This window comes from Microcaecilia unicolor, chromosome 3 (assembly GCF_901765095.1).
Source record: "Microcaecilia unicolor chromosome 3, aMicUni1.1, whole genome shotgun sequence".
NCBI classification, from domain to species: Eukaryota; Metazoa; Chordata; class Amphibia; order Gymnophiona; family Siphonopidae; genus Microcaecilia; species Microcaecilia unicolor.
The window spans coordinates 203901444-203929047 of record NC_044033.1 but is presented as its reverse complement, the minus strand read 5'-3'; the positions used below and the strand labels follow the sequence as shown (position 1 = coordinate 203929047).

Genomic DNA, 27604 nt, shown 5'->3' with positions numbered 1-27604 from the left:
CTTAGTGGAATCTTTCCTGGAAGCAAGACTCGGGAGACACCTTCAGAAAGACGTAAGGAGGCGAAGTCTACGCTCTCAACATCCAGGCCGTGAGAGCCAGAGACTGGAGGGTTGGGATGCAGAAGCACCCCTTCGTTTTGAGTGATGAGGGTTGGAAAACACTCCAATCTCCACGGTTCTTATAACTCCAGAAGAAGAGGGAACCAAATCTGACGTGGCCAAAAGGGCACAATCAGAATCATGGTTCCGTGGTCTTGCTGGAGTTTCAGCAAAGTCTTCCCCACCAGAGGTATGGGAGGATACGCATACAGAAGGCCTGTCCCCCAATGTAGGAGAAAGGCATCTGATGCTAGTCTGTCGTGGGCCTGAAGTCTGGAACAGAACTGAGGGACCTTGTGATTGATCTGAGTGGCAAAAAGATCCACCGAGAAGATGCCCCACTCCCCAAAGATCTTGCGTACCACGCCCGAGTTGAGCGACCACTCGTGAGGTTGCATTATCCTGCTCAACCTGTTGGCCAGACTGTTGTTTATCCCTGCCAGATAAGTGGCTTGGAGAAACATGCCGTGACAGCGAGCCCAAAGCCACATCTGGACGGCTTCCCGACACAGGGGGCGAGATCCGGTGCCCCCCTGCTTGTTGACATAGTACATGGCAACCTGGTTGTCTGTCTGAATTTGAATAATTTGATAGATTGCTCGCAGCTCCAGGAGATTGATCTGAAGACCTGATTCATGGAGGGACCAAGCTCCTTGAGTGTGGAGCCCATCTACAGGCGCTCCCCACCCCAGGAGAGATGCATCCGTGGTCAGCACTTTTTGAGGATGAGGAATTTGGAAAGGACGACCCAGGGTCAAATTGGATCGAATTGTCCACCACTGAAGGGAATTGTGAAAATCTGTGGGCAGCTGGATCACATTCTCTAGATTCCCCGCAGCTTGATACCACTGGGAAGCTAGGGTCCCATTGAGCAGATCTCATGTGCAGGCGTGCCATGGGTGTCACATGAACTGTGGAGGCCATGTGGCCTAGAAGTCTCAACATCTGCCGAACCGTGATCTGCTGAGATGCCCTGGTCAAAGAAACGAGACAGAAGGTTGTCTGCTCTTGTCTCGGGAAGATAAGCCCGAGCTGTCAGAGTCCATAAGAGCTCCGATGAAGTCTAGTTGTTGAACTGGAAGAAGGTGGGACTTTGGTAATTGATGACAAACCCTAGTAGCTCCAAGAGTCGAATAGTCATTTGTGTGGACTGTAGAGCTCCTGCCTCTGAGGTGTTCTTCACCAGCCAATCGTCGAGATAAGGGAACACATGCACTCCCAGTCTGCGTAGCGACGCTGCAACCACCGCTAGGCATTTTGTAAACACCCTGGGTGCGGTGGCAAGCCCAAAGGGCAGCACACAATACTGAAAGTGCTGTGCTCCCAGACGGAATCGCAGATACTTCCTGTGAGCTGGAAGTATCGGAATGTAAGCATCCTTTACGTCTAGAGAGCATAGCCAATTGTTTTTCTGAATCATGGGAAGAAGAGTGCCCAGGGAAACCATCCTGAACTTTTCTCTGACCAGATATTTGTTCAGGGCCCTTAGGTCTAGGATGGGACACATCCCCCCCCTGTTTTCTTTTGCACAAGAAAGGACCTGGAATAGAATCCTAGCCCTTCCTGCTCTGGTGGAACGGGCTCGACTGCATTGGTGCTGAGAAGGGCGGAGAGTTCCTCTGCAAGTACCTGCCTGTGCTGGAAGCTGAAAGACTGAGCTCCCGGTGGACAATTTGGAGGTCTGGAGATCAACTTGAGGGAGTACCCCAACCGGACTACTTGAAAAACCCACCACCGTTCGGAGGTTATGAGAGGCCATGGATCCGATATTGGGACTCCGCTTTCTTAGGGATGGTGGGATTAGATAATGGTTTCATCCAATTCCTCAGCAATGTCTCTTTAAGGACATTATGCAGAGGGGCAGTGGATGACTTCTTAGGTGGCGAAGTATAGTCCAGGACCTTGGGCATCTCAATCCAAGGTTCATCCTCATTTACCACAGGGAAGGGAATGCCCACAGACATCTCCCGGACAAAGGAGGAGAAGGACAGACTCTCCGGCGAAGAAAGCTTCCTCTCAGGGGAAGGAGTGGGATCAGAAGGAAGACCACAAGACTCCTCGGAAGAGAAATATCTGGGGTCTTCCCCTTCATCCCAGGAGGCATCCTCCTCGTATCAGACAAGAGTTCACGAACTACACTCTGAAACTGGGGCCCGTCTCGACGCCGAGGAACCATGTCCCTCGATGGCGATGTTGAGAGGTCACTCTCATGCCGGCGGCGATGAAGCTCCCTCCATCGACAGGGAGTCAACCTGGGTGGTAGCCGAGGCCGATGCTGCAAGCGGTACCGGCGTCAGGGACCTCACCACAGGCACGGAGCCAGCTGCCGCTTCCATCGACGGTACCGAGGGCGCAAGCACCCCCGGCACTGGAACAGACTGATGCAACAGCCCTTCCAGACCTGGAAGAATGGCTCGAATGCTCTCCTCCAGAGTCACCGTCGAAGAAGGCTGTGGGGCTGGTACCAGAGTAGAAGTCAGAATCTGCGAAGGACTGGGAGGCGGTACCGGGCTGTCCGAAGATCGACACACCGACACCTCTCGTATGGAGGGTCAGTGCTACTCCCGGCATCGGCGCTTTCCGGGTGCCGGAATCCTGCGACATCCCAGAGCTCCCAGTACCGTGCCTCGAGGGAGACCGGTGCCGATGCTTCTTTGCCTTCGCTCGAAGCACGTCACTGGTACTCCTCGGTACCGACGAGGACGTGGAATCCACACGCCTCCTCGGGGTCTGGGCCTGCACAGCAGGAGCCTTCGAGACAGGTGGAGACCCACTTGACGGCTCACTACTTCCAGCTACAGGGGAAGTTTGGACAGACATTACCTGCGCTCCCGATGTCAATGCCATCCCCGGTGCCGATATCGACGCCGCCGACCGCGGTACCGATGCCGACGTCGAGTAATCAGTCGGAGCTCTGAAAAGGCGGTCCCGAAGAGCTCCGCTCGACGCCTGTGTCCGCCTCTTCAAGCTAAGACACAACTTGCAAACGTCTGGGCGATGGTCGGGTCCAAGGCACTGAATGCACCAGGAGTGCGGGTCAGTGCCCAAGATAGACTGCTGGCACCGAGCATACTTCTTGAAGCTGCTGGAAGGCTTCGATGACATCAGCGGAAAAATCGTGGCAGTGAAGTCAAACGGCTCGATTGTGCCAACTGAGGGCACAAAAAGGGGAACCGCAGACGGGTGGCCCAAAATGGCCGCGACGGAACCGAAAGGAAACTTAAGAAGGACAAAAAACTAGGGAAAAAAAAAAAGAGGAATTTTCTTTTTTTTTTACTAGAAAAGGAAAAAACAAGAAAAAGGCGACGGAAAACAAGAAAAAAGCGGCGAACAGCACGCGAAAAAGGCACCTAAGTTTTTCCTGGGACCTAAGGGAGAGAGATCGACAAACTGCCATTCTCCACCACGGAAAAGAAAAAACTGAAGCAGGAACGGACGCACGCGCGGGAAGATGGCCGCCCATGCGCAGTGCGTCCGTCCTGGGCTTTGCTGGCTGTCGCAAAGCTCTTCAGATTTTACTAGAAAAAAATCTCCGTTCCTGGGGCCGCTGTGGATGCTGACCCACATGTGAAAATAAGCAGCCGGTTTGTCCTCGGAGAATGCCCTTTACTACGGAAGGGTATTTTATCTACAAAAGCTTGGGAAAAAAACAAAACCTATTAGATAAAAATAAAAGCACAAAAAAAAAAAAAAGAATATAACTTATCTATTAAACCTATCCATGTAAGAATGCCATGCATATTTTAAGATAACGAGGCCCAGCATACTGAGATAAACTATCAGGCGAACACACTTCATGGCTGAGGCACGACTGGAGGGTGATGTTTCATTTTGCTGATACAGCCTAAAGCATACCCCTATGTAGACTGACAAGGAAAGGACCAATGCTGGTGCTATGATGGAAGGCTTATGTGGCCAGGAACCAGACCAAGATGACCTGTGACAACTTATCGTTTTCTGGAGCAAAGGGAGACGGTTTGAAGTATCCCAAACAGCTGTATCACACAAGCTCTGACTACTGCAGAATATTAACAAGTGTGCATGGTGGAAGCAGGTCTAAATGTTGGCCCTTTTGGGCCTCAAATAAAAATGTGTTCCTATATCTGCCACAAACCTTTTAACTAGTTTATGGTTGTTGGGTTAAGGAAAAATACCTTTTTCCATAGCGTCCCCAGATCAATCCAGAGACTTGTGGGTTATGTCCCTCCACTAGCAGGTTAGATAGAGAGAACACCGAAGTTCGCCCACAAAAGGGCATGTGCAGCCAGCCTCACTTCAGTATTCTCTCTATCTAGCAGGTGAAGAGACATGCTGTGCAGCTCTGAAGTGATTTGGCTCCTATCCCGTTCCCTTGGGGGTTGTTGAGCTTGATTTGGGGTTGAGGTGCTTTGCGCACATTGGGGTTACACCTGGTGGTGCCAGGTCCCTACCCGTCTCCCCCCACCAGCAGCAAATTTGGGGTTGAGGTGCTTTGTGCACGTTGGGGTTACACCTGGTGGTGCCAGGTCCCTACCCTTCTCCCCCCACCAGCCTACTGCTGCTTAGGGATTCTTCTGTCGGTGTTTCTCTCCTGCCTCTTTAAAAAAAAAAACCAAAAAACTTCACAGACACAAACACAGATCCCTGCAGGCTAAGCAGTGTTTTCTCAGTCCTCAGAGTTCCAGGCTTCAGAGGTATGTGAGCGCTAGGCTGGGAGCCGGTCTTAGGGCCAATGTCGGCGTCAGAGTCCGTCAAAAGGTGTTCGCACTGTGGGGCGCGTTGGATGGTCGTATCTGTGCAATTCTGGAATGATTGGCTCCTGGCCTGGTCCCCTGGGTCTAGTTGAGTGGCTGGGGTCTGAGGTGTCCCGGTTATGGGACTTGGGTGCACACCTGGTAGTGCCAGGTCCCTCCCTTCCTCCCCCTTCTACCCCTCTTCTCTGCCTGATTGGGGTTTGGGGTTCTCGCTGTCCTGACTTTAAAATGAGTCTGAGGTTTCTTTTGCTCCGGCGTCCTCTCCTACCTTTAAAAAAAAAAAAATCTCCTCAGTCTGAGATTTGTCCAGCACGGCAAGCTGATGCCGGCTTGCAGTACCGGCTGGATGGTGTGAGGACCGACTTGGCATGTGACAGCGATTCCCCAGGGGGTGAGTACTCACTATTCTATCTGCGCCAGTGGGCAGAGCAAAAGCGGCTCCCAGTGTGGGAGCCACTGGGCTGCTGCAGTTTCCCATGCTGGAGTTCCACTGTACAGCCCAACTCCGTGGAGCGGTGTGCGCCTTCCCTCCCAGCTCATTTTGGGGGGGCGCAGGGCATTTGTTTTCTTGGGTGTGCGTGTGCACGTGATGGCACCATCTTTCTTGCCACTCCACATGGCAATGCTGAAGCCCCAGTGCTCCCCTGGGCCCTGATGTACTTGCAATTCAGGCAGTTTTATATGTAGATTTTTCAGAAATGTGACTGGGGAACTGGGGTGGATCACTTCCAGTTTCTTCAGATTGGTTATTTAAGGGCTTCTAAGAAAGGAGGCCTGGGGAGGTTTGCAGACTCCTGTGGGAGTACTCAGGTCTCCCACAGCTTTCCAGGGGCAAGGTCGGAGACCCATTAGTCCCCTGGCAGCTGTGCTGTGGCATTGAGAGCCTTTAGCTGCAGCTTGGAAAGTACTATTTGAAAGTCTTCTGGTAGAGATGCCTGTGCTTCATTAGATGATTATTATTATTATTTTCATTTGTATAGTGCTACCAGACGCACACAGCACTGAACATTCAACATAGAGAGAGACAATCCCTGCTCAAAAGAGCTTACAATCTAAAATTTACAGTAAGAATATTTCTGGACCCTCCTTAATGAGGTTCAGGGTGTGTGTACATCATTAATAGAAGGGAGAAAGGGATCAGGATTAGGGATCCTACTCTAGGTTTTTCACTCTTTCCCTCTTCCCCTTTCTCAGAGCATGGCAGTACAGTTTGTTTGGTTAGTGAGGCTTAGGGCTGTTAACTCCATGTTTCTGTGAGAAATGTTACATTTTGAGGCTAGTGCAGGCCTCTCAGGTTTCTCTCTGTTTCCATGGTAATCCTGCACTCTCTGTGCTCCCCTGGTGGCATTTGGTGTGTGTGTATTGTTTACATCAAACTAGTTTTATTGAGGAGGGTGGCTGGCCTTTCAGCCTGAAGGTTACAATTTCAAGGCTGGTTTTATCCATCCTATTAGAAACTGTGGGCTCCGCTAGATTTCCAGTGGGGCATATTTTATTTCATTCTCTTATTGCTTGCCTGGCCAAGTAGTTCTTACATGACTGGAACAGTTTTCAAAACTCTTCAGTACTAAAGATTGCCCTTCTCTCTCTTTGCACACTGATACTGGCCACACCTTTGCATATTAGCCTCAGCTACCTGGTATCTGCAGCGCACCCGGTACCTCTAATTGCTTCTATGGTGTTTTTGGCATCTTTTCATGGTATGGGGTACCTAAATTTCATGGGGAGTGGTCCAGGAGCTACTTCAGTGTAGAGGTAGCTTAATAGTTGTTGCAATCAGCTGAGAGTAAGCACAGAGCTCTAGGGCTACTGTTTCACGACCCACTGCAGCTTGCTTTTTGTAGCATGCAATGGTGCAACAGCCATATTCTGCTACATCATCTGTCTCTGGTTCTCAGCCATACTTGTTAGCTCCAATGCACAGCAGTTATAGGGCACAGTCACACCAGCCAATTCTTGTCTCTATCTGTAAGAAGTTAGCACTGGCTTAGGCATCAGACCACTGATGTGGCTTCCAAGTCACATTTGGCAACCTGCCTTTTGGAAGTAATCTTGGGACAGGAGAAGATCTAGGGCAGTTGGGTAAAGACCTGAGGGACTTCCAAGTCTCGGAGATTGCCAGGGAATGAGTTTAAGGCTGATTTTTAATCCACTTGGTTTTGTCATAGGTTGTGTGGGGCCAGGAAAACCACTTTCAGGGTTTCCACTTCCACTACGACAAGCCACCTGGCTGCTGGTAGAATGAGCTCTGTTTCAACTCCAGGTCAGTCTATGCCTGCTGCATCTTCCAATGCTGGAGTCTCAGTTCACTCCTCAGGCAGGACTCCTGTGCTGGTTTCAGGAGGAGTGGACCAAGAATCCCTCAGCTCAGATGTGTCTTAGTTTTTCTATTGCACAGTTACAACCTGGACTTCACTACAGATTTTTCTTGGAGTCTACATGCAAGCTCAAACGCTGTCAGGCAGTTCTTGCCCCCTTGCCAACGTTTCTTCATTTAGGCACAGTCGAGTCTGTCCCCAGTTGCAATTGGGGAATGGGAATTTGTTCCCTTTGTTTTGTAGTTCCAACCTGCTTCATCAGAGTCCATTGGAGGTTCGGTTGTCAATCAATCTTCTGGAATTGCAGGCGATTCGGCTGGCACTGCAAGCCTTTGAGATTTTGGTGCTGAACCAGTCGGTGCGAGCCCTTGTGACAGCAGTAGCTTATGTCAATCGTCAAGGGGGCACTCGGAGCGCTCAGTTGTCAACGGAGGCACTTGCCTTTTGCCGCTGGGCGGAAACGTGGCTATTTATTTTGTCAGCGGCTCTCATCGCGGGAGTCCTGAATGTGCAGGCGGATTTCCTCAGCCGGAAGTAGTTGAATGTGGGGGAGTGGGAGCTCTCTCCAGTAGTGTTCGACCGGATCACATCTCATTGGGGGATGCCAGTAGTGGATCTAATGGCCCTATTCCAATGCCAAAGTGCCTCGCTTTTTCAGCAGGGGCAGGGAATTCGGGTCCGAAGGAATAGTTGCGCTATTGCAAAGGTGGCCGCAGGATCTCCTGTATGTCTTTCCTCCATGGCCCATGCTCGGACGGGTGATCGGCAGGATTGCGCAGCATTCAGGAGTGGTCATTCTGGTGGCTCCGGATTGGCCCAGGCGTCCTTGGTATACGGATTTGGTGCGTCTGTTGATAGACGACCCGTTGCGGCTGTCGGACGTTCCCGATCTTCTGATTCAGGGGTCAGTGATCATGCAGGATTCCATTCCGTTTGGTCTTACGGCTTGGCTATTGAGCGGTCGCAGCTCAGACGCACAGGGATTTTGGAGTCAGTGATTGGGACGATGCTGCAAGCGCACAAGCGATCTACTTCTTCAGCGTACACTAGAGTCTGGCGAACCTTTGTTGCTTGGTGCTCGTCCTGAGCCATTTCGCCGGAGTCGGCTCCTCTCGCGTCCATCTTAGCCTTCTTGCAAGAGGGGCTTGAGAAGGCCCTCTCTTTGAGCTCTCCTAAGGTACAGGTGGCAGCATTGGCCTGTTTCTGAGGCCAGTTAGGTGGTCCATCATTGGCCGCTCATCCGTTTTCTCTGGGGCGTTAGTCATGTTCGACCCCCTCAGATGCCGGTGGTACCGGAATGGAGTTTGAACCTAGTACTGAAGGCGTTACAGTGGGTCCCATTTGAGCCTCTGAGTAAGACGTCTTTAAAGGATCTCATGTTGAAGACGGTGGTTTTGGTGGCCATGGCTTCGGCCAGAAGGGTATCGGAGCTGCAGACTCTGTCGTGCAGGGATCCCTTTCTGCGTTTTTCGGAAGCTGGAGTCTTGGTCCGTACGGTTCCGTCATTTCTGCCGAAGGTGATTTCGCATTTTCACCTTTAATCAGGAAGTGCATTTACCAACCTTCAAGCAGGAAGATTACCCGGAGGATTTTTGCTAGTTGCATTGTTTGGATGTCAAAGGGCTCTTCTCGCATATTTAGAGGTTACTAATTCCTTCCGGAAGTCGGTTCAGCTCTTTGTCCTGTTCGCGGGACAAACAAAAGGGACAGATAGCTTCTAAGGCTACGATTGCTCGATGGCTAAGGGAAGCGATCGGCTGTGCGTATCTTCCACAGGGAAGCCGATTCTTCTTCAGATTCGCACGCATTCGACTAGAGCTCAGGCCACGTCCGTTGCGGAGTACCCGCTGGTGCCGTTGGACGAGATTTCTAGAGCGGCTACTTGGGCGTTGGTACTCACTTTTGCTAGACATTACCGACTTTATGTCGCGGCGTGTCAGGATGCGTTTTTCAGCGCTTCGGTGCTGTCTTCAGGGAGTATGCGGTCCCACCCTTCTTGAGGACTGCTTTGGTACATCCCACAAGTCTCTGGATTGATCTGGGGACGCTATGGAAGGTAAAATTATGTCTTACCTGATAATTTGCTTTCCATTAGTCCCTCAGATCAATCCAGAGGCCCTCCCTGGGGTGCGCATTAGCTGATTCTGTATGATGTATATATGGCAGAGTTTGGTATAGTTCATGTGGTTTAGGTTCGCCTTCTTCTGTTGGTCTGGAAGTTTGGATTCAACAAGTTCTTGGAAAACAGTTGTTACTGTGAAGCAGCTGGAGGGTTTTCCTTCAGATTATTTGCTCTTTTTGAGAGGCAGGAGAGTGAACTATGGTTCAAATGATTTCTTACTGCTTTGGTATCGTATACTGAAGTGAGGCTGGCTGCACATGCCCTCTTGTGGGCGAACTTCGGTGTTCTCTCTATCTAACCTGCTAGTGGAGGGACATAACCCACAAGTCTCTGGATTGATCTGAGGGACTAATGGAAAGAAAATTATCAGGTAAGACATAATTTTACCTTATATGGATGAGCAGTTCTATACCGTTTTCTCTCAACATTACCATTCCCCTTTGTTAGCACAGCTGATCTGAGGCAACTCCTCTTGCCAAAAATCACCCTTTCTAGTTCCATACAAGAGAGCGATATTATTTGGCCTGAGTAGACTATAAAACTGGAGCAGGAACTTGTAGGTTATCATTTGTAAAGTGACATTTAAATGCAAAAACACATTGCAAGAAGCTGAAAATTATTTTCTAGTAAGAACACAGATGTTGGCCAAGTACAAGAAACAGGGTCCTGGGGTTACCATACATGCCTAAGCTAGATGCAGGGAGCATTACAATAAATTTGAAAAAGGAAAGGAATAATACCAGGTCTTTTATACCAGAGATGTATGATCTGAATGTCTCGACGCTATACAAGATTTTATTTGGGAGAGCTGGAACAGACTTAAGCATCAGAGTTGCCTGATGCTAGTCCAGGAGAAGCCACTGTGGCAGACCAGGAGCTGCTGTCTAAGATACAAGTAAAACACCCCCCCCCCCCCAAAAAAAAAAACAACAACAAACAAACACAAAATAGACAAAGAGCAAAAGCCAAAGTTTAAAAGAAAGAACAAAAATGTTACAAGGAGAAAAATTGCTGACATTATTCCTAAAAATTCCAGTTATCTAAACATTTTCCACCCCTGATTATTGTGAAAATGAACTGTGTTTTCTGTTGCTTCTTTTATTAGATCACCTCACCAAGTTTTATTACCCTTTTGAAGACACACACACACACACACACACACACACACACAAAAGATGACAAACGAAGACATTCAAGCTTCATACCATCTGCTACCAGCAATTACTTCAAAACCTACTTCATTTACCCATGTGGGGCCAGAAGAGTACTTTAAAAGTTATAGGTTATGTCCTTTTTAGCTCCTATTGGCTTTTAGAAATAGATTTAGCTCATGATAGGAGACAACCAAAATCTTCTCCACATATAACATGAAAGAACTGATAGCCAGCTCGCCTCCTCCTCTCACACCCATTCCCCCATCATTTGTTGAACAACTCTAAAGGGGATAGTCATGGCCACTCACTCACTCCTTCCAGAAGGTTGTGTCTAAGAAATACAATAGGATCCAGTCTGCATGGAAGGCATTATGTAAATTTAAAAGTGAAATTAGATCTTACCTGCTAATTTTCTTTCCTCTAGACCCTCCAGACCGGTCAAGACGCTTGGGACGTACCAAAGCAGTAAACATGTATGAGCGGGCCCCCCCGAAGGCCAGAAGTCAAAACTGCTGCACCAAAACTTGCCTCTTCCTTCGCATGAACATCAATCCTATAATGCTTTACAAAGGAATGTAAGGAAGACCAAACTGCCACCTGACAAATATCCAGCGGAGGGATCATACTATTTTCCACCCAGGAGGCCGCCGCCGCCACTCCCCCTCCGAGTGGAATGAAATGTAAAAACCTGACGTAACTACGACCCTTCAATAAGTAGGCAGATGCAATTGCCTCCTTCAACCACCGGGCTATAGTTGCCTTGGAAGCGGCTGCCCCCTTTCTAGCCCCGCCATGAATAACAAACAAACGATCCGAAGTCCTGAATTCCTGAGTTCTCTTTAGATAACAATGTAATAACCACCGAACATCTAGCTTTGTGAGATGACGCTGCTCTGGATCTTCTGCCATATCCCCCAGAACTGGCAAAGAAATCGTCTGATTTACATGAAAACTGGATATCAATAGAAATCAAATAAAATAAAACATGGAAAAGAAAATAAGATGATACCCTTTTTATTGGGCATAACTTAATACATTTCTTGATTAGCTTTCGAAGGTTGCCCTTCTTCATCAAATCGGTCTTTTTTTGTCACCGCCGTGACTAAGGCATCCACTTTAGGCATCCCAAAACGGGCCAAGTGCTCCTCACTCAGAGGGTAAAGATGCCCCATCGCCCTGGCCACTTTCAAGGGCCCCTCGGGGTCAGCCCATTGAGCAGAAATAAGCTCTTGGATGGAGTCATGCAAAGGAAAGGCATGAGCAGGCTTGCCAGAGGAGGCCTCGCCTTGAACAGGGTCAACAATAGAGAGAGCCTGTAAGGCATCAGAGATAAGTGCTGGCAGCTCATAGCGGTGGAAAATCCGAACCGCAGTGGGATCATCCAGATCCAGTGGCAAACCGCCTCCTTCCTCTGGCTCTTCAGACCACGAAGGCCTGCCAGATCCCTCAGAGTCCCCACAGCCTGACCACAGGGGGGGGGGGGGGGAGCATCACTCTCATACAGGGAATTTACCAGTCTATGCTTAGAATGCATCCAACGCTCAGGGGCATCCACGTCTGGCATCAGCCCTGGGCCATCATCAGTCGGAGGGAAACTAGGTAGCAACGCAGTGTCAGACACCTGTGGTAGAGCTCTTTTCAGCATGAAGGCTTTATGTAAAATAGGAACAAATTCGGGGGAGAAAAACTCACCCTGACCTCCCGTCTCCGAATTAGGAGCCACGGGGAACGGAGCTCCTCTGGTAGCCTCGGCCCAAGGCGCCCCCCTCTGCTCTCAGGCTCCTCCGCAACCGCCGGGGTTGAGCCATGCGGCTTCCAAGATGGTGCCCACTGCCAGCTCCATCGAGCGGGAAGAATCATCGCTCGCCTTGCTCGTACTGGCTCTACCGTCTAAACAGCACGTTTTACAGAGCCCCGCTGCTGATCTGCGCTTGCCACAACGGGAACAGTGCTTAACTCCTTCAGCAGCCATCGCCGAAAAATGGCAGAATAAATTTCAAAGTGGCGGCTTCGCGCCAAAATCACCCCGATTGGAACGCCGTCCGTGGGCCCTCCCCGGAGGAGCTGAGTACCGCTCTTACCTCAAAGGACCGAGTCCAGAAGCTCCGGTCACGCTGCACAGTCAGGAAAAGCCTCAGAAATAGCAGTCTTACCTGCTAATTTTCTTTCCTCTAGACCCTCCAGACCGGTCAAGACACTTGGGTTATGCACACCTACCAGCAGAGGGAGACTGAGAACACTAAAACTTAAACAAGTATAAGCCAGCAGCCAACCCCCAAGCAGCCAGTAAATCCTTATCAAAGCAGAACACAACCAAACCAATAACCAACTAAAACCCCGTACGGTCAAAGAACCCTGTACTCAGAAACAAAGTGTAGAAACGTGCTTCTACAGACCGAACGCAGCCGTGCTGCGGTCCTTCTCTGAAATCCAGAGAAAATAGCACAGAACTTTATAACAATAAAGAACCAAATTGAGATACCTTTCAGCTATAGCAACACAGACCATATCAATAAAAGAACTCTGCCAATCACACTACCAGAAAACATGTACACAGCGGGAGGGTTCTTGACCGGTCTGGAGGGTCTAGAGGAAAGAAAATTAGCAGGCAAGACTTAAATTTCACCTTCCTCAGCGACTCTCCAGACTGGTCAAGAGGCTTGGGAAGTACCAAAGCAGTATAGAACCTAAAGGCGCGAACCTTTCATCCCAGAAGTCAAAACTGCCGCACCAAAACTTTCACAAAAGAATGTAGCAAGAACCAGACCGCCGCCCTGCAAATATCTTGAGGTGGAACCAGACCACTCTCAGCCCAGGAAGAAGCTACCCCCCTGGTCGAATGCGCCTTTAATGCTTTAGGCACTCTAAGGCCCTTGAGCAAATATGCCGAAGAGACAGCCTCCTTCAACTATCTGGAGATTGTTGCCTTAGAAGCTGCAGCTCCCTTCTTAGGTCCTCCATACAACACAAAAAACCTATCCGAAGACCGAAACTCCCGAGTCCTGGCCAAATAAGAACGCAAGACTCAACGTACATCCAGCTTGGCCAACCGGCGATGAGAAGAATCTCCCAACATCACCCAGCACTGTTAAAGAAATGCCCTGACTCACGTGGAAAGAAGACACTACCTTGGGTAAAAACGATGAAACCGGCTTCAAAGAAACCTTTTCCTTCGAAAAAGAGAGAAAAGGTGCATGACAAGACCTGTAACTCCGAAACTCGCCGAAGTAATAGCCACCAAAAATAATGCCTTCAAAGTAAGATCTTTAAGAGTACTTGTAACCAAAGGCTCAAAAGGAGGACCCACCAAAACCTCCAACACCAAGTTCAAATCCCACGGCGGAACCACCGGACGACGTGGAGGACGAATCAATTTTACAGCTCGTAAAAACCAAACCACATCCGGAGAAGAAGCCAAAGGACCCCCCTTATCCTTCCCCGGAAACAAGCCAAAGCCGCAAACTGCACCTTCAACGAAGAAGGCGCAAGACCGTGATCTACACCATCCTGTAAAAACTCTAACACCTCCGGAACAGAAGAGGTCCAAGGAGAGCAAGAACGATCCTCACACCAACTTTCAAAAATCCGCCACACACGAACATAAGCAAAGGACGTGGATCTTTTACGGGACTTCAACATAGTATCAATCACTTTAGATGAAAAACCCTTCTTCAACCTGTCCCTTTCAAGAGCCAGGCCGTAAGCGAGAATGGAGACAGATCGGGCAGTACGATTGGACCTTGCACCAACAACACCGACTCCTCCAACCTCAGTGGACCTCCTATCACCAGACGCACTACATCGCCGAACCACGGACGACGAGGCCAATTCGGAGCCACGAGAATCACCGTACCTACGTACCGCTCTATTCTTTGAACTACCCTCCCTATTAAGGGCCAAGGTGGAAACACATACAACAGCTGATGAGGAGGCCACGGAAGCACCAGGGCATCGATCCCCTCGGACCGCGGATCTCGCCGCCCGCTGAAAAACCTGGGCACTTGAGCACTGCTTGACGAGGCCAGGAGATCTATCAACGGGAGACCCCACTCCATCACTAGACGATGAAACAACGGATGATGCAGTGACCACTCTCCTGGATCCAACGTGTGTCTGCTCAGAAAGTCCGCACTCACGTTGTCCACTCCGGCCACATGACTTGCTGAAAGGCTCTGGAGATGAAGTTCCGCCCAACGCATTAACTCCCCTGTCTCTTCGGCCACCTCTCGACTCTTGGTGCCCCCTTGATGATTTATGTACGCCACCGCCGTGGCGTTGTCGAACAGTACTCGCACCGCCTTGCCTTCGAGGAGATACTGAAGTGACTGCAGAGCCAACCGTATCGCCCAAGTCTCTAATCGATTTATGGACCATAAGGCCTCCTCCTTCAACCAGCGACCCTAAGCCACCTCTCCGAGATAATGCGCTCCCCAACCTGCTAGACTGGCATCCGTAGTCAGAACAGTCCAATCCGGAGGATCCAAGGGCATGCCCCTCTCCAGATTTGGCGTATCAAGCCACCATCGCAGGCTGAGACTAACAGTTTCCGGCAAGAACAGTCTTTTCTCCAAGGGCTGAGTCTGAGGAGACCAACAGTCCAACAGCACTGACTGCACCCAGGACACCACCTCTATCGACGCAGCCATGAGCCCCAAGATCTGCAGGTAAGAGTGCGCTGATGGAAACCGCTTGACATAAAACTGACGAATTAACGTCTACATCTTGGCAATCCGAACTGCCGGTAAAAACACCCAGCCCTTCGCCGTGTCGAATCGAACTCCCAAATATTCCAGAGATTGAGTCGGAACTAGGTGACTCTTGACTACGTTCACCACCCAGCTGAACGACTCCAAGAAGGCCACCACCTTCGCAGTTGCCTCCACACTCTCCTGTAGGGACTTGGCTTGAATTAGCCAATCGTCGAGATACGGGTGAATTAACACTCCTTGCTTCCTCAAAGCCGCCGCCACGACCACCATAACCTTGGAAAAGGTCCGAGGCGCCGTAGCCAGACCGAACGGCAGAGCACAAAATTGAAAATGCTGTCCCAGAACTGCAAAACGGAGAAACCGGTGATGCGCCGCCCGGATGGGGATATGAAGATAAGCTTCCGTCAGATCCAGCGATGTGAGAAACTCTCCCTTCTGCACCGCTACTATGACTGAACGCAACGTTTCCATGCGAAAGGGGGGAACCTTCAAAGCCCCGTTGACCCTTTTGAGATCTAAAATAGGCTGGAAGGAATCCTCCTTTTTGGGGACCACAAAATAGATTGAATAACAACCTGTCCCCCTTTTGGAAACCGGAACAACAGCCCCCAGATCTATCAGACGACGGAGAGTCTGCCGAATCGCTCTGGCCTTGCCATGAGAGCGGCACGGAGAGGCGAGGAAGAAATCTGGGAGAAAGTCTTCGAACTCTAAGGCGTACCCCGTCTCGCACTACTTCGAGTACCCACTGATCTGACGTGACATGGGTCCACCTCTGATAAAACTGACTCAATCGAGCATCTATCCTCACCAGAGGTTGGACCCGCACACCTTCATTGTGAAGCACGCCTGGCAGACATAACTCCCCCAGCTGCTTCGCATCCCCCTCGCCGACCTCCGCGAAAGGGCTGAGTACGCTGAAAATATCGTCCTCTAGGCACCACACTGAACCAATCTGGCCTATAACGCTGGGTATCTCTGAAACGAGCACGCCCTGCACTTCCTCGACCCCCTGCTCTAGGTTGCAACTTATCCAACTCTTCTCCAAACAGCAATACTCCCTTGAAAGGAAGAGAACATAATTTGGATTTAGAAGCTGCATCCGCAGTCCAACCACGAAGCCAAAGAGCCCGACGAGCCCCAACCGCCAAGGCCATATTCTTAGCTGATGCTCTCAGTAAATCATAACTAGAATCTGCCAGGAAGGAAGAGCCCATCTCGAGCTTGGCTAATTCCTGCACCAAGAAAAATCTATCTAAAGCTGGACCATCCAGCAGCTTTTCAGCCCAACGGAAACAAGCCCGGGCTAATAAGCCCCCACACAGAGCGGCCTGAAGCGACAAGGTCGAGAGATCAAAATTGCGCCGAATGAACGATTCTAATTTCCTATTCTGCGGATCTTTAAGAGCAGCCCCCCCCATCAACTGGAATAGCAGTAGCCTTGGTAACCGCGGTCACCACCACATCCACTGTAGGTGACGTAAAGGAGTCCCTATCCCCTTGGGGAATAGGATAAAGTATCACCATGGCTCTGCTCACCTTACAAGGAGAATCTGGAGAGGACCACTCCTGCAAAATCATCTCTCTAAGATCCGAATTCATCGGAAAAGAACGCGAAGTCCGACGAATACCCTTAACTAAGGGGTCTATCTGCTTAGCCTCCTCTACCACCGGCTCAGGAGAATCAAATCTAAGCGTGGCCACCACTTGCTCAATCAGCTCCGGGAGCTCATCCCTAGGGAAGATTCGCACAACCGAGGGGTCCTCACCTGGTAAAGACCCCTCCTCCTCAGGGGCATAGTCCCCCAGAAACTAGTCCCCCAGCAGACTACCCTCATCGTCTGAAGGAGGTGAAGAAAACAATTCCGGTTCCTCTGACCAATCCAGTCGCTGACGCTTGGCCACCAAAGGCCCTACCCCCTTCTGAAAATCTGACTGGGTAGAGCCTGACTGCCAGGCCTGAAACATGGTCCAAACAAATTCCGGAGGAAACCCCATGGCCCCCGAACCCTCCAGAGGGCCACCAACCTTCTGCCCCGGCCCCTCTATCACCGGTCGTGAAGATATCCCCGGGGTGGGCGAATCCAAGATGGCGGCGGTTCCCGCCAAAAACAGAACCGCCGCTACAGCACCGGAGGGAGCGACAGCGCTAGGCAACTCCTTACCGACAGCTGAAACCTCTGCTGCCAACACCGGAGGAGAAGAAATAGACTGCTTAGGCTCCCTGCAAAACCGGCACTAAGCTCCCAGTGCTTCTGTCCCCCTTCGCGCACAGAAGCGGCAACGCGACACTTTTCCCGCCGACATCGCTAACTTAAAGTGATACACACCAACCCGGAAAAGCGCCCCAGTTGTCTAAACCTTTCGCTCAAACAACAGACCTCCCTGTCAGCTCTCCAGGCAAATAATCAAATAACTCCAATGCAAACTAACGCTGACTGCAGCTTTTTTTTTTTTTTTTTTTTTTACACACACACCACAAAGCCCAGTTGCTATATGCTGACAGGGGCTATGGCTCTCAAGGTTCCTGCCACCGCAGGAGCCGAGGAACAAGGGTAAATTTTCAAATATCAATTGCCCAGATGCTATATGCTGGCAGGGGCTATGGCTCTCAAGGTTCCTGCCACCGCAGGATCCGAGGCACAAGACTGACTTTTCAAAGACCAGCCAGGAAACAGCCTCACCCCGGCCAAGTCCCCAGGGAAAAAAAGGGAGCCCCACTGGACCCGCTTTCCCGAAGCACCAAATTTCTAAGTACAGGGTGCTAAGTACAGAATCTTAAACCTTCCAGACCAGACTGACTACTCAGGCTGCACGTCTACCCTCTGCTGGAGACAGATTTACTGGCTGCTTGGGGGTTGGCTGCTGGCTTATACTTGTTTAAATTTCAGTGTTCTCAGCCTCCCTCTGCTGGTAGGCGTGCATAACCCAAGCATCTTGACCGGTCTGGAGGGTCGCTGAGGAAAAGCGGTTTTTTTTTTTTTTTTAAACGCTGTGAGGAAAGTTGGAGGCAAACAGCTACAGAGGCACTCCGGAGGCAGAAGAGGGTGGGAAAGGCAGGGAAAGGGCGAACTCATGTGCCTTTAAAGTGGGCTCCACTTAGCCACAACACCCCTGCTACAACTGGCAAAAGCACAGGAGCCACCCCAGGCAGAATCTTCAAGGAGCTGAACAAGCTGCGTCCAACCCTGCTGGGAGATAGAGAAATACTGAGAGGCAAATAGAGCTAGCCGTCCTTAGAGGCACTATGGCTTTCAGTTTTCTCTATCTCCCCCTCCTGGTAGGTGGACACAACCCATTCGTAATGGATTCATCTGCTGCTGATGACAAGGAATAACTTATCCACCATCCTGTATTGTCATATTACAATTATTACTCATACTGAGGTAATTCTGCACCTACACCCCAAAATGCATTATTTGCATCATGGGGAATTCAATCACAGCCACTATTAGTAACCAGTAATAACACTGAATATTTAATTTAGAAAAGTCAGTCCGTCTTATTAATGCCTAATCAATAAAGTAATTGCAAATGCATGGCAAGAGCTTAAATTAGGGAAGGAAAAATAAACTAATAGCTAAGCTGCTTTAAAGTGACAGAGCTTGAGAAATGTAACCTTTTAATGGCATCAGTTGATGGAATTCCGACTGTTTTTCTTTGCTTTCCACTTACTTCTAGGTGATGGTGCATGGGACTCAAGAGTTGTGCTAACATCGAAACCAAAATATGAGATCTGCGCCTTCCTTGAGTGAAATAACCAGAGTGCTTTTTTTTCCTGACAGTTCATAGTAGATATCACAAAGTTATCACCCAAATGTTCTGTCCTGTCTTGAATCCAGGGGAAGGGGGACCGGTTTTTCCAATCACCCATGTGCCAAGCTGCATTTGCCTTTAGACCTCAGGCTGTCACAACCCAGGTCAGTACTCCCCCTTCAGCGGATATGACATTTTTGCAATGCAGCACTAGCAATTTTTTATTCCATATTAATCAGGCTTACAGGGATCCTAACCATGAAAGAAACAATCTGTTGGTTACCGAGACATGAATTCCTGGAATGCAGAAGTTTACAAGAGAGTCCATGAAACAAGGCGTCATATCTTGGAAAGCTGCAAGCTTAGCAGCTCTTCTATAGGGGGTGTCTACCTTCTCATCAAACCAACTGGTAGACATCTCCTGAAGCCTTCTCCAACACACCAATACAAGAATACAGTCATCCAGTCCGTACCTCCCAAAGCTACTACACAATTTCATGGTTTGCTTTGTAGGTTCTAGTGAGGATAAGGTGACCAATATAGGCATTCAGTTCAGTCATGCACATTTGCTTCCATTTTCTGGGGGGTACAGATGGCTGCCAGTTGAGTCTCTGGTCATCCTTTCTCCCTATTACTCTAAATTGGGTACGAATGACCTCTGAAAGGAAAAGGAAAACGAAACATGTCACACTCATGGACAAATGTCTCTGGCTCTTTTACGGTGGAAGAGTGGCAGATTCTTCCCCCCGACTGAGTTTGCATCCCTAGGAGCTTCTGGACCTGCTGGCACTGGTGCTACTGGAGTTGATCTTCTGTCTCTTCGACCATCAAGTACTGACTGCCATCCCCATGTTTCCAAGGCTGGACTATCTTGTCATCCTCATCCAGAGTGAAGATGAACTTTTCTGAAAACCTCAGATGCTGTGCCTCTCAATTCCTGTCAGTGTCAATCGGCATTAAAATAGCAGCAGTGGGGGTACACTGGTCTAATGGGCCTGCAGACAAAACAAATCCCCAGACACACGATTAGTGCCAAGTGCATTAAACAAGAAAATACAGCTGTCTATCTCTGTCATCACAAGACCCAGCAAATGGCATCTAACCCCACTGGCAGGGAAGACAGCTAAACTGAGCAACAAACTCAGCCCCGTCACTGCAGGCCAGGTAGTACAACTGTCTTTCTGGCTCTGCAGGGCTAAAAGAAGAAACGTCCAACAGTGATGCGGGGTGTGTGTGTTTGTGAGGAATAAAACCCCATGCTTCCTTGTGGCCTAATAAAACCACAGATTTAGGTTTATTGAGTAAGTAAAGGAGGAATTCTTACCGTAGAGGCAAAAGCTTCCATGCCATCTTCTACTCTGGGCTCTTCCACAACTTTTCTTTTCCCTCTCTGGAGGGCACTTCTTCATTCTCTGGGCTCCATCCTCAGTTAAAAAAAAAAAAGGTTTCTCAAGAGCACAAAGGAAGAAGGAGAGGAACCTTGAGGTCTGGCAAGTAGCAGGACTAATTTACATTTCTACTGTAAGCTAGCTGAGGTCCTAGACCATCATAAGAATTTTGTTTATGACCTAAAGAAGTGTGAAGTGGTGTACAAGATAACTTGAAGCCTTTCCCCTTGACAAGAAACCTCTTGCAAACAGAAGTAAACACCATTATAAAGATGACGGATGTGTTTTCATTATTTCATTTGTTTTTTAAGTATGCGGCGTGTGTGTATATTGTCTTCTAGTTCAATGTTTGTTTGTTTTTTTGGTAATTACATTTTATGGAAATGTTTTATTATTCTGTGCTTAGAAAATTCAGGGACTTGTGTATAAAAATTAATAAAATACATTTTTAGCTTACAGGAAGGAAATAGTTAATGGTAACTTCTCTGGTGGGGCTTCATACAACAGATCACTCAATGCCACATATGGGCAAAATGGCAGGGCCAATAAGTTTTTACAGAAAACTTGTGGCTGGGGGTGAAAATTACTCTAGATAATAGAAAAATGGTTAAGTGAAGTGAGGTCACTGGTGACACAACAAGCTCAGGAGAAAGACTAATTTTTTTGCCAATTCCAAAACTCAGGAAGCAATCTAAGAAAACTAAAAAATGTAAGGCATGAAGTGTACAAATGCAGAGGCTGCTGCTGTCTTCCCTAACACAATGCGTCAACAGCAGATTTACTAAAAACCATTCCCCCCCCCCCCCCCCCCCAAACAAAAAGCCTCTTCCACATCTTTCTGGTCTGCAGTATTTCTGTTCAACATGCAGAAAGCCAGATGCTACTGACGGTGTACCAATTACAAGGGATGCTGTCTTTTTTTTTTTAAAGCCTTCTTGAAATTGCTCTGCAAGTAAATTTAGTTGCACAGTTATGCTCAAATGCAATGCACCTCACTGGGTCATTTTGCTTATGCCGCCACAAATGAACCAATCAAATGTACCAGTCAGGGACTCAGCAGAGTGGTGTAAAATCAGCCATGACTACTTGCGGGCAACATCAAGATTCATGCAGGATGTGTGTGTTCGTCACATGCTGTATTTAACTTTCACAAGACACAGAAGGGATTTTCGTTTCAAGAAACAAAACCATCATCAGGTTGTGCCACTAGTCCATTAAGAGCATAAAACCAGATGTTCTAAGTCAAATAAGAGCAGAGTTGCTTACCTTTATTGAGTGTCAACTGAAAACAGCAATTCACCAGTCACATGTACCAAAACCCAAAGGTCTATATGCAGCTATTCCCCACATTTCTGTGGCTGCACAATATGCCTCAGTTCTCTATGATAGAATGGAAGGTATGCAAGACTGGTGAATTGATCTCTTCAGAGAACAAAAGGAGAAAAACATAAGGCAGGAGAAGCACTGAACATAAAACCAGAGAAAAGTTAAACTTTGAAAGCGTTAATTAAGTGTGACAATTCTGTAGTATCCTGTTTCCAACAGTGGCCAGCACAGGTCACAAGTACCTGGCAGAGTGTCAGCAAGATTCCGTCCTACCAATCCCAGGGATAAGCAGTGGCTTTCCCTAAGTCTATCTTAACGGTTTATGGACTTTTCCTCCAGGAACTTGTGTAAACCTTTATTACATTAAGCTGCATCAACTGCTTTTACCACAATCTCTGCAACAAGATCCAGAGCTTAATTATGCATTCAGTGGGAAAAAAATGTTTTTTTTGTTTTAAATGTACTAGTCGATATACCTCATGGCATATCCCCTAGTCTTTATACTATTTGAAAGAGCAACCTATTCATGTTTACTTTTATTAATTTTGCCTACCACATTACAAATAGCAAAGCTGTTCAAAAAAACCCCAAAATAATCCTGTGGGACATCAAAGGGAAAAACAGCAGCAAAAATCAATGGCTTGATGTTAATATTTTTCAAATTGTACCACCTGATGCAGGCTGCAGTCATGCAAAAATTCTAAGCAGCTTCAAAAATGACAAGAGAAGTTCCACTCCACCCAAGATCTTACAGACCCCTCTTCCCACAGCCATCTTCTCCAAGCTGAAGAGCGCTACCCTCTTAGCTTTTCCTTATAGGGGAATCACTCCACCCCCTTTACCATTTTGGTCTCTACTGAAATTGTTTAACAGAGCACAAGGCAGTGTGATTCATATGTGCTCTCACCCCAGTCCTCAGAACACACCCAGCCAGTCAGGTTTTCAGGATATCCACAATGATGAACATATTACATGATAAATTTGCAAGCATAAACTCCACTGTATGCAATATTTCATGCATATTCACTGTAGATATCCTGAAAACTTGACTGGCTAGGTGTGTTCTGAGGACTGGGCTAAGAACCCTCTGCTCTTTTGTCTCTCTTCTTCCTCTCGTTTTTTCATCAATTATTTTCTCTTCTGCTTATACTTAGTAGTTGGAAAATGATAATGTATAGGGCACGCAAGTAGCAGAAAGTCAGATATAACTCATTGACTAAGAGGTGAAAATGTAAGCATCACGTTCATGATTTATATAAACTTGATGATACTTAAACAAAAATTTCAAAACATATTAAAAAAAACACACAGAAAAGGTAATTATTGCATGCTATGAAAAGAGGGGGAATGGCTCCACAAAACAGCACTGCTGAGTCAAAGCAGCACAACCATAACAACAGTTAATCAGCGGAACCCCATCCGTGATTTAAAGCAGAAAACAAATCAAAAGCGTGCTGCATGGCCATGAAAACTATGTTCAGCGGACCCTTGAAATTCTTCCAGAAAATTCTGGTTACACCAGTAAACAGCCTTCACAGAAAAAAAAAAATTTAAAAGAAAACTACTCCTTTAAGAACTTATTTCCTGCCTACCACAGCTCTGAAGGAGCAGATCCCATAGTCCTGTTGGACAGGACTCTTCAGGAATAAGTTGACTGATGAACTTTTGATGACAATCCATATCATCTTGCATATAATTGGCTAACAGGGAGCACATCCTCTGAGCTCTCATTTACAACACTGTGAGCATGGCAATAGTTAAGTCTGCAAGACCTTCAAGCTTTACCTGCCTGACTCCTTCTCTTCCGTCTGCTCATTAACCAAACTCTTAGGGCTGGGACATCAAACATATAAACGGCGAGTGACCGTACTCACTGCAAATGCGCAGTAGAGACTTCCCTCTCTGTCCCGCCCCCGCGTCAATACGTGATGACGGGGGGGGGGGGGAGGGGGGGGGCGGGACAGAGAGGGAAACTGCGCCGCCGACGTTGCTACCGCTCCCCCCCCCACTCGGAGTCGCCGCCGCCACCCCTCCACCCGGCCCGGGCCCTCTCTTCCCTTCTGAACTTACAGATCCATTCGCCAAACGCAGCAACGCACATCAGCTGAGCTGCAGTGAGCCCTTCCTTCTTTGCCTGTGGCCCCGCCCTCCTGTGACGTAACGTCAGCGAGGGCGGGACACACACAGGCAGAGAAGGAAGGGGCAGCTCAGCTGATGTGCGTTGCTGCGTTCGGCAAATGGATCTGTAAGTTCAGAAGTGAAGAGAGGGCTCGGACCAGGTGGAGGGGTGGCGGCGGTGGCGGCTTCGAGGGGGGGGGGGGAGCGGGTGGCGACTTCGCGGGGGGGGGGGAGGGGAGCGGTGGTGACCGCGGGGGGAGGAAAACCTCTATACCAGCCCGTTTTTACGGGCTCAACGGCTAGTATGGACATAAACTGGAAGCGTTTAATGTCCGTATTGCCCTCTGTCCCAAGTAATATGCCATACAGATACTTGACAGAGTCCCCAGTCAATCTTGCAGACATGCTAGTGTATTTTTTAGGGTCTAGAACCCATTCTAGTTATTTTCTTCAGACATACCACCACATGTATAGTGACTCAGACCACTTTGCAGACATTTACTTTTTGCACAGCTGGATAGTTTTTGTTACCCATCTGCCCTGTGACTTTCGAAACACTGCTCTGATTCACCAACTATAGTTGGAAGTCCCTCTCCCTGCTTTATCCCCTATTGTTTTCCCTGTGATCCCACCACTCTGTATCATGCGCTGGTACTCACCACAGCATCGGGGGTATATGTTCGACTGATCTCACTTGGCCAACGGCACAATTAACTAGCCCAGAGCTACAAGACCCAGGACGCTTTCCATCCCGACTGCGTGTAAATCCTTAACCCCTTGTTAGGACAGAAATGTATGTGTGAAAAGGGGGAGGGTGCTCTAAAAATCCGCCCAAGTTTCTGAAGGGGGCCTGCAAACCAAAGCTTTCTGTTCTATGGGGAGACCCATGCACTTTTGTGGTTCTTCTGAAGCTGAGGGAGAGAAGAAACGCAGCTTACTTTAATAGTGCTCAGGTCCATGGGGTGCTTAATGATCTCGCAATAGTCATGCAGCCCCAGTGCCTCCACGTCCACGGGTTTGTAAAAAGGCCACGCATAGGCTGCGTGTTTCTTTGCAAACATCTCTTTAATAATCCCACTGCAGTTTTTTAGTCGTTCTGAAGCCTTGTTGCTGCTGCTGCTGCTGCTGTTGCTACTGCTGTTGCTATTGTTGCCACTGTTGCTGCTTTTTTCCAAGTGGTGGGGCTGTGGCTGCTGAGAGTCCGGCACATCCTTCTTCGGGGGCTTTACTGGCCGGCTGCTTTCCCTGCGCGGTGCTGGCTTGGTGGGTTTGGGCTCAGCAGGCAAGGGTGAGGATTCATGGATAGGGTCCATTGCTGTTGGTGTGGTGGTGTCTGCTTTCCTTTTCACACCTTTTTTTGTCTGTACAAACAAAAGTAAAACACAGTCAGATTACGTACATTATAAGATGCGTCTCCCAAACTCTTGTCTACCCAGGATTTTTGATGATGTTATGTTGCTGCTATTTTCTTGGCCCATCAATTCCTCTTTTCGGTTCCCAGCTCAAATCAAAACCTGTGCAACGATCATGGCACCACCTACCCAGGTTTTTCCCTCTATTTCAGGGCTCCCTAAATTCGGTTGGGTTTTCATTATTTCCACAATGATTTATGCATGTGATCCATCTACATACAAAAGAGATGGAAACAGGATGCTGGGCTTGATGGACCTTTGGTCTTTCAAAGTATGGCAATACTTATGTAGATAATCTAATCAAATAGATCTTACACATATCTACTGTGGAAATCCTGAAAACCCCACTGGACTCCACTCAAGGATGAAACCTGAGGACCACTTCTCTATTTAATAGAGCCTTCCACTGCAGCAATGGACCAGAGGTCAAGGCTCAAGCATTGGATTCATTAGACCTGTGTATTATGGACTTGAAATCCAGGCATTAGGTGTCACCTCTACTAAAGCCCTTGGCTGTCAGGAGTAAGTGGCAATTATTTCTTTTTTTTTTTTTTTAATTGCAATTGTTCATAATTTGTACAAAGTGCCAATACAGCCCACATCACGGGAATGAAAAAGAGAAATTATATATCAATACAGGAAATCAGATATAAACTTTAATAAAATCATAAATCCTGGCTAAATTTTTACTACTCCCTGTATAAATCACCCAGAATCATGTTGCTTCCTTATCTAACAGCAGTCTTTCTAACTGATCTGGCTCAAAAAAAAAAAGTATAGGTAATATCAGGAAAACTAACTATACATTTAACAGGACATTTTAAAAAGAAAGTAGCACCAAGTGCTTGCACTCAATTTAAACTGAAGAAATTGGTTTACGTTTAAGCTGCACTGCTCTAGAAACATCAGGAAAAACCTAAAGTTTCTTTCCACAAAAAAAGAAATTATTTTTTACCAAAATATGCCTTCAAAACAGATATCACATTCTGAAGAGAACACTACCAGAAGGGTGGCACAAACATGAATATCATCCTGAGTGGTTTCCAAAAATTCTGGGTGATAATACATCAGGTGCCAATTCCTCCTGGTTTGTTCCTACCACTTTAACAGGCAAATAATAGCAATTAGATATAGGCATAGAGTCAGAATCAGAAAGAAGCAGAATTTCCTTAAAAGCATCTCAGCTGATAGAAGTGAACAAATAGGAAAATTTAGGAATCATACATTGTTTGCTCTACACTGGTTCTCCAACATTTCCAAATGTCTATGAAGAAAAATTATCCTTGATCCCAGAGGATCTAGTCCTTTGTAAAGTCCCAACCTGAGATTCTAACAACTTTGAGAATTATCCAGTAAAGTGCATTTTTTTTATCCAAATCCCCTATCTTAGAAACAACTTGCTGTGAAAAGTCACATAACTGCTGCACATGGCCCACTTCTTTCTACAACCTTCCAAACATCAGCCAAATTTATCTCAGAAGTCTCATCTTCAACAAGGGGTACTTCATTTGAAAACTGAACTGGCCTTAGAAAGCCAGAAGTTGATGATTTTATTGCTAGTAACTGTATAGCAGAACCACCCTTCATAGGGTAAACGCCCTACTGGGACAAACCCGCCTTTGCAGGGACAAGTGAAGCACTAGGTGGTATTGGAGAAAACCTTTCCCCTGGACTCAAAAGATGTACCAGAGTCCAGATCAGCTGGATGGGTAGAGGAGTTACCTTTGCTTAGAGGTACTAAATATCTATTAATAGGTCCTGGAACAGAGGAGTTCTCACAACAGGGGGGGAGGGGGGGTGTCAAATCTTAACGTTACGTTTCCCCATATTAACTAATGAGAGAGAACAGAGGAGATCACGTGATGCACGGCTAGAGTGTGGCTGTCGTCGTGCAGAGCTCCCTCCTTGCCTAAGCTATTGAAGCAGCAAGAATACCTCTATTTACTACCTGAGTGCAGGAGAGCCACAGTGCCAGCTTCTGGGTTCGCGGAAAGTGAGTGAAAGCGGTGGATGGCGGTGAAATCGGGGAAGAAGGAAGGGACACGCAGTTGGGTGCCTGAGCACAAGATGGCAGATGCAGGCAGCGGGAGTTCTCAAACGGTGAGCTCCGCATGGGCTGCAGAAGTAGCGGCAGAGGTTTCTTCAATGTTCGAGGCTTCCGTAGACTTGAAATTGCAAAAGATCGCGGAACAACTACAAGGGATAGATAACAAGCTGGGAGGCATCCAGACAGAGTTTGCCCAGTATAAGCAGAGGCTGTCGGACGTTGAAGACTCAGTACAACGGCAGGAGAATTCAGATAAGGCCCTGAAACAGAAGGTGGAGGGACGGGAAGCCAAGCTGGAGGACCTTGAGAACAGGGCGAGGAGGAGCAACATACGGATGATAGGTCAAAGAAGCTGACCTGAGATCTTTCCTAGAATCCTGGTTGCCTACAGCGCTTCAACTAACACTGGTAGCATGCCCAAT

General features: G+C 48.1%; 1 protein-coding gene across 8 annotated transcripts in view; it reads right to left on the bottom strand.

The window, feature by feature from the left end:
- The window catches only part of BRD4 (bromodomain containing 4), a 277955-nt gene that overhangs the window by 124470 nt on the left and 125881 nt on the right, over window positions 1-27604 (bottom strand). For all 8 annotated transcript variants that reach the window (XM_030197185.1, XM_030197179.1, XM_030197181.1 and 5 more), the window contains exon 6: window positions 24662-25084. In XM_030197185.1, coding sequence (XP_030053045.1) covers window positions 24662-25084 — 423 coding nt within the window. The remainder of the gene's footprint in view (window positions 1-24661; window positions 25085-27604) is intronic.